This window comes from Lonchura striata, chromosome 14 (genome assembly GCF_050655825.1).
Source record: "Lonchura striata isolate lonStrDom1 chromosome 14, ASM5065582v1, whole genome shotgun sequence".
Classification (NCBI taxonomy): Eukaryota; Metazoa; Chordata; class Aves; order Passeriformes; family Estrildidae; genus Lonchura; species Lonchura striata.
In genome coordinates, this window is record NC_140716.1 from 8,181,638 (window position 1) to 8,192,269 (window position 10,632).

Sequence of the window (10,632 nt, forward strand, 5' to 3'; positions counted from 1 at the left end):
AATGGTCCGCTATTTAACCTTCCTCAAGGTTGGACATGATTTTTTTCTGGAGCACGGTGGAAACAAACACAAAATTACCTGGCAGAGAGACTCGGTTATCCACACACATTGACAGAATTCTTTCATACACCAGTTTCCCTGGTTAAAAAAAATATAATTTTAAAAATTCAAACTAATTAACAAACTGTAAAACACAAAATGCTGGCACAAAGGTTCCCTTTCCACCATACAATGAAATTAGAAGGAAAAAACGTTCTAGAACACTGACATTTTGCTGCCCTCTAGTGAGGATGAAATGTTCAGTGTGATTTAGCACTTCTCACACTATAAAAACATCCTCTGGCTCCCTTAAGTGCAGAGGTAACACACAGGTCAGATTTCTCCCAGGCCAGGAAAGGACAGCTGCTGTCCTGACTTTGCTGAGTTTGAATATTATGTTATCTCTAGCAGCCTTCAGCAAGTAGGAAGGAGCACAAAGAGGAAGCATGACCCAAAAGAACAATTGTATCTCTGTCGTAGCATATCCTGCTGCCACCAAAATACTCTTCAACTTTCAATACCACTGTAAATATTTTCCATAACATGGCAGAAAAATAAGGGAATCACATAAAGTGGATGACAACTTCACTTACAAGATTAAAAACATATTAAAAAAATCAGTAAATACATTCTTATAATTTCATAGTCCCTATTCAGCCAAAGAAAACTTTCTGACTTCCTCAAAATACAAAACTAATGAAATATTGAGTCAAAAGGCTGCTAAAATAAAAAATATTTTTATAAAGACAGTGTGTTTTTAATTTCAAAATGCAGAGATCATGATTTTTCCTAACATTTTGTTCTAGATATTCACTAATACATAAAGCATAGAAGCACAAAGTGAAATGTTTTCATCTTAAGAACTTTTGGCTCTTAGGAGATTTTTTACAATTATATACCATGTTTACCACTGGTGTCCAAATGTTATGTTGGAAATATTCCATGGTAAAACTAAAAGTCATTTTAGCCCTTTTTGGATAACTTTGATACTTTCTAACATTACAAAAAAATAATCTTATTGACAATTGTGTAGTAAGACTGGCAAGGTAGATACTTACCAAAAGTATCAAGGATATCTGTAATTAAAACAAATTTACTTGGATAAAACTGGATTACTGTTGTGTCTGAAAGAAGCTTAGAACACTAGAAGGAGAAAAAAAAAAACAAAAACAAAGAAACATTTTTAGAGGCCAACACAAGTTTATGTTTTTACTCCAGAAAAGCTGGAATGGATGATTATCCACAGGTGGAAAGGGCCCATATGAACTATGAAGCCAAAGGCACAAGGACATCTAACATAACAGACCACAGTGCTTGTTGTAATTGTCAGGTTATTCTTCATTTTCAGAGCTACACAGACCTGGTTTTCCTTTATACATATATAGGGTAATCCACAATGCAGAGTTTCAGCTGACCATGAAGACCTGTGCATTTATTCAGACAAGACAAATTCTCTCCCAGAAAAAGCACTGACACTTCTTCGCTAAAATCACTTTTTAAAAGGACACTGTTCCATTTTTTTACCATCTAAGCATCCATATCAAACACAAATTGTAACATAGATTACATTAAGAAACAATTTTAGAAGTGTAGTTAATGAGCTTTCCAATGCATTTTTGCAGCTCACATAACTAGTTCAAACATTCTGGAAACAGACTGAGCCACAGTCAGCTCCAGAAGGACTCTGTAATCCACCACCACCCACTGGGACACAACCTGATCATGGCATTGGGACTGCAATGATGGCTGGAACAAAGTCACATTTGAAAATGTATTACCCACTTAGTTCTACTCTCATGGGGTGTTCAGGCCAGGAAGGAACATGTCCATTGATTGTATTAATTCAAAATACACACTGAGCAATGAGGATATTTCTAAGATGCTTATTAAGCTATACTTTGTTTTCCAAGATTAAATTGGAGTCAAAAACTTTGGCAGAAGGTTACTCACAAAAACAGACCAGCTTCTACCAAAAGAAAGTAGGTGAATGACTGACTGGGGAGAAATCCACCTCTTCCTTGCTTAAGCCAAATGTGGCCTCTGGCCCTGAGTCTTCTCTGGTCTCTAAGACTGACAGTATTTTCTATGAGCTCCATCCTTTCTCTCTCCTTCACCAGGAGACAGTTCTTCAATCTCAGAGGAATAAATAAAGTTTAAACTTCTGCTACATTTCAAAAATCCAGGACGCAATCCAATACTTCACAAGGCTGCTCTGTTTAAAGAAGGAAATCACATCATTTGAACATGCTTTAATAAGGGGCACACTCAGTCTTTTTCATTTATTCATCAGGGTAACTTGAAGAGTGCACCAGAAAGACAGGTGAGAGCATTCACATCCTACAATCAAAGCAGAATCTTCCCTGCTGTGTGCTAAGTCAGTCACCTTCAAAGAAAGGTAACTCAGTAGCTGTTTAGGACCTACACGTAGCACAAACACTGAATTACCACTTTTCTTAGAGCTCACACACATAATCAACTTAGTCCAGCTTACTCTAAGTAGCTTAGCATATTCCATCTTGACAAGTAAAGTATCTTGCAAAAAGGCACTTGAGGAATCACAGAATCGTAGAATTGCTTAGGTTGCAAAAGACCTTCAATACTGTTGAGTCCAACCTGTAAACCATCACTGCCAAGATCACCAATATAAAAACTATCCCCAAGTGCCACATCTAGACACCCTTTAAATACCTCCAAGGATGGTGATGCTATCACTGCCTTGGGCAGACTGGTCCAGTGATTGAGAACCCTTTTGGTGAAGAAATTTTCCTAACTAAAGCCAAACTCACTCCTCCTACTGCATACTAACCAGTCTGTAATAATAATGGCAGACTATGTATAAAACTATAGCCTGATACCAAGAGAACTGCTCAGCTCTTTCAGAGGATACTGCACTCTGCAGGACAAAGCACAACAAGTAAAGTTCAGTGAGGGTTCTACCCTATCCTGCTTTATAACAACAGAATTATTATCCTTCATGAAAAATTTTAATTCATTAATTACACGGGTACCTGTTTCATTCTTGGGCAGTCTTTCAATTAGTGATAAGCATCTGCAGCAGTAAGTGCTAAGTGCACAACACTTGAGCAGAGATAAACACATTCAGCTTTGGTACCACCTTCCTAAAAGGAAGCACTGGGTCCCAAGTTAGAAACTGTATTATTTCAAAATTGTTGGTGAACCAGTTGCAAAAGAACATATGGAAGTATCAGTGCCTAGACTATCACTGCATTATCACACACACAGATATATATTTCACACAAAGCACAGTAAGTACAGTACATCCCTGCTGCTCTTCTTCTCATCCAAAGACCACATTCACACTTCACAATCCTATATATGGATTTTTTAAAAATAACAATAATAGTGCTGATTTCATAGTATTACAATAGTACATTAGTCACCCTAGGTCACATATAATTGTTTGATCTGACTTCATTAATGTTTCATTTCCTTTTTTGTCTTTACCACAATTTAGGATGAAATTACTTCAAGCAGTTTTCACAAGAGTATCCAGAATGACCAAAAAACCCATGACTTTATATAACCCCACTGGATGACTATGAGCATTACATCAGTTTTACAGCTTTTAAGGATGTCATTATCTCATCTGTCCTCTGCTGTACTCTGCCTCTGGCCTTTTTTAAAGGCCAAGCCAAACAAAAGAGCATTTAACTGTCCTATTTCCCCATGCCCTCCTCAAAGCACATCACCCCAAATGACCCAAAGGAAGACTACGGACAATTTATCAAACAAACAAACAAAAACATACCCCATACACACAATTTTAAAAATCTGGAGCTGTTTTTGGTAGCTTGCTATGGTCCTAAATCCCTTTATTTAATTGCCCTACTAACTTTGGATGGGTAAAATGCTGATGCTCAAAAAGCCATTCTGGTATTATTTGTAGGGAGCAAAGAGCTGAAGGGGAAGAGGACAGGAAAGGAGATTACACATCCTACAAAGAGCTGATTATCACTACATGGTATTTGTTCTAACTACCGTTAAGCAGTTAAAATTTCCACATCTGTCATTTGGGGACTCACTGAGAATTCTATCCCACATAACCTAGTTAAAACCAATATGTAACAACAAAGCTGAAAATCCAACTACTGTCAGAAGTCATAAAACTCTGAAAGAAATGTGTTTCAGAGAAGAACAAAAGAAAATAATACAAAAACAGTATAAAGTCTTCTTTTCCCAAGAAGGAAACTGGACAAGTTGTATCACGAAACTCACTGGCTCTGCACAGAACAACATAAAACTGACCTGGATGACTATTTTCAGAGCTTTTACTTTCTGATCAGAGGACCATGCATCCTTTAAAGACTGGTTCAGTTCTTCAATTCGGTTCATGTAATCCTGCTGAGTCAAATTCAACAGCTCTTTTTGTGATCCCTGGCAAGACAACACAAACCCTCTTAGAGCAGGAGGGAAGGAAGAACAGTGCTGCTATTATAGATTCAAATCACCATGTTGTGGAGGACAATCCTACAAAATTTATCACAACTTCCCTTCAGGTCTTAGGAAAGTAGGTTATGAAACATCTCAGCTTTGCACAGTAAAATACTGCAGCTTGAGAAGTAACTTCAGTACTCAGCATTTCTATCAAGCTCATAATTGTAGCTTAAATTAAACTCAGGTACACATATGCAGCTTCTGCAACAGGGGCAACCAGAATTATCAGATGTTAAGAATATGGGGCTCCACAAAGTTTTACAGCAGTAAGAAGGTAAATCAACAGCAACGGATCAGGTAAACTTTCAAATCACAATTTCTAGTGATACAAAAGTATGATTCTTCCTAGATCCTGTAACAATAAGGAGTAAAATCACTAGAGAATTCCTAGAGAAAGTACATATTTATCTAAATACTGCACTTGCAGAATCAGGACCTTTATAAAAGGTTTCACAAAGATTTTTATTTCACAAATTCCTTTCACTATTATAATGATGCTGTAATTTCATCTGAAAGCTTTCTCACCTCTTCCAGATCATCCAGTTCTTCTAACCTTGTTCTCACTTTTTCAGAAACTGCTGAACCAGTAGTGGTGACTTTTCCTGCAAAGAATTACAGATTTAGGTTTCTTTAAAATTTAAACACTGGGACTTCTAAAGAGAAACAAAGCTGAAGAAGCCTGACAGGGACCAGTAATTTCTGTGACAGAAGACAGGTGGTCTGGTTCTTTTAGTAACTACTCCTGAAGACACACATCTAAACATACCTACAGTGCATTCACTTTTAACAGGGGCAATGGCAAGTAAGCAGAATTGAATATGAGTGGATTTTTCTGCAAGTTTTACCAGTAAGAAAAGAATCATCAGATAGAGCCACAGGATAATTAAGGACAGAAAAGCTCTATGGAGGTCTGTGCTCAACTCTCCTCCTCAAAGCAGGTCCAGTTCTGAAGTTACAACCGTTGCACAGGGTTATATCCCGTTACTTTAACAATATCTAAAGGTACAGATGTCACACTCTGCCTGCACATCCAGTTTCAGTCTCTGGCCATTCTCATTGCAAAAAAGTGTCTTCCATTTTTGCAGATGCTGAAATGCTGCATGCTTATTCATATAGAAAAATCCTGATTTACTATGCTATGATTACCTTGCCCAGATTCCCTTTTGCTAGAAAACACAATAAAATATTTAACATTTGGTTCTTTTTTAAACACCCAGCATACAGTTGAAATCACTTCACTTTCATGTAAAGAGAGTAACTGAACAAGTTCCCAAAGGACTTGTTTGCTTTCCTTCCAGCTAGCAGAAGAGTTGATAAACATGATCTTCCAAACATCACTGCTCATTTAAATGGAAAAAAGTTTTAAGCTACAGTGGAAGGCTGTGCAGTGAAATAATCACAAATTCATCAGCCCATAGGAATAAAAGGTGGTCAGGTGGCTTATTTTCAATAACTATTTTAAACAAACATCCAGACATCCACAAAAAAGCAAGGACCATGATGTCAGAATGGGGGAGGCAGGAAAACACATTTCTTGACCACAAACCTGTCACTGCACTCTGCCTCAAGCAACCTCTGTTACTGATAAAGAAAGTGCTCACCTTTTTCAGATCCCATGTACAGATTCTGTGAAGAAGCAGAAAAAGCAAACAGTTAGAAAACATGTACTCACCAGCATTCCAAGAATGCACAGGGTAATTACACTGCTAATCAACCCTCTAATCATTTAGAAGTAGATGCAAGACTACAAGTTACTTGCATTGTTACAAAAAGACAAAGTGATGGCTTCTAAATATCACAAGACTTGGATCCAGCTCTAAAACAATCTTTACAAGTGAGAGCTTGTGATTCAGTTTTCTACAACATTAAAACTGAAATTTAAGAGTACCAGTATATACCCATGAAAGCATTATAAAATAGCAATATCCAAAATCCATTAAAGGTCTAGTACAAATAAAAACTGTGGTAGCCACCACTTACAATAGAAAGCTTCTCTGTTGTTGTGTATCTAGCAAGGATTTCACCACGTTTGCTTGACCATGGCTCAAAGTCACTCCCGACTGCTGAGCTCTCATCTTTATCCCGTTTCCTTCGTGCACCATCCTGTCACAGGAGTACAAGTGCAAAAGTTAAATACAGATCTAGAAAAAGAAGAGAAGGCTGAAAAAGGTCAACTTAATGTTTCAAGAGCCAGCTGATCCTTTCAAAAGTTACAGTGTTTTTTAAAAATCCATATTTAAATAAATATGTCAACATAAAACCAAATGAAAGTAGGAAAATAAAACAGAATATTCTATTAATATGGTATATTTCCTATATTAACCTCTTCACTGGTGAGACAATAAATTTTATCCAGGATTGGCTTTATGGTTTTGGTTTGGTTTTAGTTTCCTTTTACTTAGTTGAGACAACAGCCCTCAGAGTTACCGTGGGAGGAGCAGTAGTCACAGGATCTGCAGCTGCTGCAAACAACGACAAGGGATCAGTGCCATCCAACACACTGCTCAGAGGGTCCATCATTGAACTAGAGGAAGAGGAGGAGGTAGAAGAAGTACTTCCCTTCCTGTTCATCTTCTTTGTCTTGGATTCAGTAACCTAAAGAAACATTCAGAACTATTAAACAAAAAGGCTTTCTCTTCCCTCACTTTTCTTGAATTCTTTTTCTTCCCGCGTTTTTCCCAGAATGTGGAGGCACTCATTCTTCAGTAGCCTTTCCACTACTTTTTTTTTTCCTCCCAATTTTAGGTCTACAAAATTGTAAGAACAACCAGAACAACCACTCTGAATATCCTTCTAGTACCCCATCTCTACTTTATTAGGTTTGTCCCTGTCCTCCAAACTCTTTCTTGCTATTTAATTTCCTCTGCCAGTTCCATCTTTACGTTTCCTGTACAGCACTCAAGCCTGGACCATAAAATCCATACCTCAGGCCAACATCTTCTCTCCCTACTGACCTTCCTGAGCAGAAGTTGCTGCCCATTTATCATTCATTGATGGATAACTCACCTCTTTGAAGCTGGATTTTTTTCAGTACATCTTTAAAAGCCTCTTACACATCAAAGAAATTATAAATGTTTTAAAGTACACAGCTGACTGGAAGCTAACCCAAAACCAAACCTTACATCAAGCAATTATGCAGGTCATTTGTAATACAACAATTTGATTTTAAATTTACCTATTATTCAGCATTTAATGCAACCAAGAAAACCTACAAGCTGGAGGTGCTGTATTTGTCAGGAGACTGTTTCTGATACATAACAGAACCAGCAAACTCCTCTGAAGAACAAACAGAATAAACTTTGATGCATCTAAAACAGGCCACCAACACAGAAAGCAACTTCACAAGTACCATAACCAACCTCAAAGCCTTTTAGTTTTAAATGAACAGATGTAAAACGAGGAACACAACCAGTCTGAATTCAGATTCCTTTTCCAAAAGCCAAACAAACTCACTGTAATGGGTTTCAGTGGATGGTAATCACCGAAATCCAAGGGTACAGATTCCAGCTTGCACACTTCAGATTCTGACACATAGTTCCTTGATCTTGCATGCCTTAAAAAGTAAGAGTGGAGAGAAAGTATAAATGCATATAAATAACCACATACTAAGAAAGAAGCATTCCTACATCTATAAAGATGCTTATTTACAAAAAAAGCCATACTGAAAAATAAGCAAACATAAAGATCCAAATTATCTACTGAGATAACATAAACTAAAACTGGAGAAATTTTACTTTCAGCCATTTAGTTGTATTCTTTTTTAGCCTTTGGAACATGCAGAGCTGCTAACTGTTCTTTTCTGTTTCATGCAAGATGCTGAGAATGTTTATAGTACATCCTCAGCTGAATGAGGAAAATCAGGGGATACTCACAAAAAAAAAAAAATCTTTAATCAGACCACTAACAAAAGCAAACAGCACTACCCCCATATAACACACATCTTTCCCAGAAAAATTAATCCAAACTTTCAAATAATTCCATTCCTACTGAAAGGCATAATTCATTTGGAAGATTTTTAGTAGCACTAAGCAGACAGCTCTTCTACAGATACCATGTCCAAGTTTCCTTAATAATGAATTACAGATTAGACAATTTATGGCTGTGCCACTCCAAAGAGAAACTTTTGACATCTAATGAGATAAAGCAGAACAAGAGAAAGAGTCCAGTGAAATCCACATGCTTATTTGTTTTCTTGTTTTGTTTTCTTGATCTCCAGTTCCTTTTCTTTTTGCTATTGTCCCATTGTTCAATGACTCTTCTTGCTCATTTGCACCATGGGTTAATCAGCACCTGGGTGGAAAACCAATCAAACTCTTTCTGGCTACAAAATTGTAACATTTCTTTAACTGCTGACAGCTGTCTCAGCATCTCCAGCTCAAAATCAACTGCACTCTAATTAGTGTAAGCACACTGAGCAAGTGCACATGGTAATAATACACAAGAGCTGCAAACCCTGCAAATAAGTATTCAAAAAACTTTTTTTACAACGTGGCTATTCAAGTGATAAGACAGCTTGTAACAGAGCTAATACAGAAGACAAGATCAAGTTTGTTCTGGCATTATGTTCTGCTTACTCTCCAGGGAAAGGAGATTAAGCATTCCTTTCTTAGCCACAGCAGTGCAGCAAACTTTTGAGAAGAAATAAAAATAAGACTCTGATCAAGCTGGGGTTTCATCCTCTGTACATCCTGCATGATTACACTCCTGCTTCAGCTGCTCTTTTAACAGTGGATTTCAACCTTTCCCACACATGAGCACCACTGCACTTGCCACCACTCCTTCTTCTCTCCTCCTGGTAAAATATCCTTTTCCCTGGGACAGCTTTCAGGCACACAGCACCCTCCCAGAGCCAATGCTTATCCTAAAACAAGTGCTTCAAAAAGCTCACAGGGAGCACAAAGGAGCCAGGCATATAAAATGGAAGAGAGTCCCTTTACAACACTAGACATGTATTGATATTGGTAATACAATGAAGCACATACCATGCTGACTGTACCTATTATTATCTGAGTATTAGACATTAAAAAAAATTATCTAAGTATTTATGCACAGCTATTATAAAACTGCATTGTAGCCCTGTGCTTTAAATTATTTTAATACTTTTTACTTCTTTAACAAATTCATTGAAATTTATAAAAATTGCTTAATGAATATTATGTTAATACAACTATTCAGCACAACAGGTGCTGTTTTTTCCTCATATGCAGACTGATGACTGTGCAGACAATAAATCTGCAAAACAGCTTTTTAACATTAACACTGCTTTAAAATAGCTAGGGCTCTGCTAAGCCCCCTAAGATGAAAATATCTTCTGTATTAGGTAACAGCATGATCAAAACATCTTACTCTGGTAAAGGTCTGCTTATTTCCCCATGGCCACTTCTACAACCAGTGTTGCTAGACCTATTTATTAGGCTGTTGTTACCTCATTGCTGTACTATGCAAAAATAAATTTTTCAGCATCTCTGCTGCTCTGCTGTTTTGCTACTTCTTTTGTCCATAACAGAAAGAGTGCCTCTTTTATCCTTCCTTTACCAACCAAATACTAGACTAATTCCATGTCCTACACAGTGCAGCTTCCTCAGATGCACACATCTTCCTGTAAGGAAGCTGTCTGTAGCCCCTGTCTAGTCCCAAAGCGCCTGTGAACGATAACAGAGGCTGAATGTCCAGTATGGGCGAGCAGCCAGCACAAGCCCTTCGGCCCCAGGGCCCGCAGAGCCCCCGCCCGGCCCTTCGCTCCGAGCAGGACACGCTCCGTGACACCAGCCCGGCCACAGACAGCGGCGCTGCGGGAACTCCTGCTTCTTTTCGGGGAAGTAACGGGAGGCTCTCGGCTCACAGCTGCGCCGCGGTCCCAGCAATGTGCTCGGCCCCCTCGGGTCTCCCGGACAGCAGCGCCGCGCTGAGGTCGCACGGCTGCCCCAGGCCGAGCTGCCCGACCCCGGGGCGCAGCGGCCCCGCACCTTCCCCTCGGGCGCACCCGTGGCCGCCCCTCCTTAGCCCCCCGGCCGTGAGGGTGGCCGGGCATGCCGGCAGCCCTGCCCGGCCCCGCCGCCTCACCAGGGGAACGCCGCCATCTTGCGCCCGCTCACATGACCGCGCGCCGCCCCGCCCCGCGACAGCACAGCAACGCCG

At 39.1% G+C, this 10,632-nt stretch overlaps 1 protein-coding gene across 2 annotated transcripts in view; it reads right to left on the reverse strand.

The window, feature by feature from the left end:
* VPS35L (VPS35 endosomal protein sorting factor like) overlaps positions 1-10,612 on the reverse strand; it is a 44,112-nt gene extending 33,500 nt beyond the window's left edge. Inside the window, exons 1-9 of one of the 2 annotated variants that reach the window (XM_021539798.4) lie at positions 10,558-10,612; positions 7,948-8,047; positions 6,922-7,089; positions 6,475-6,597; positions 6,096-6,120; positions 5,020-5,096; positions 4,306-4,434; positions 1,098-1,182; positions 79-138 (exon numbers count right to left, since the gene is read on the reverse strand). In XM_021539798.4, the coding sequence (XP_021395473.2) occupies positions 79-138; positions 1,098-1,182; positions 4,306-4,434; positions 5,020-5,096; positions 6,096-6,120; positions 6,475-6,597; positions 6,922-7,089; positions 7,948-8,047; positions 10,558-10,574 (784 nt within the window). In that variant the 5' untranslated portion in view covers positions 10,575-10,612. Of the gene's footprint in view, positions 1-78; positions 139-1,097; positions 1,183-4,305; positions 4,435-5,019; positions 5,097-6,095; positions 6,121-6,474; positions 6,598-6,921; positions 7,090-7,947; positions 8,048-10,460 lie in introns of both variants that reach the window. The other variant, XM_085592306.1, reaches the window with a different exon arrangement.
* Positions 10,613-10,632: the final 20 nt, after the last annotated feature.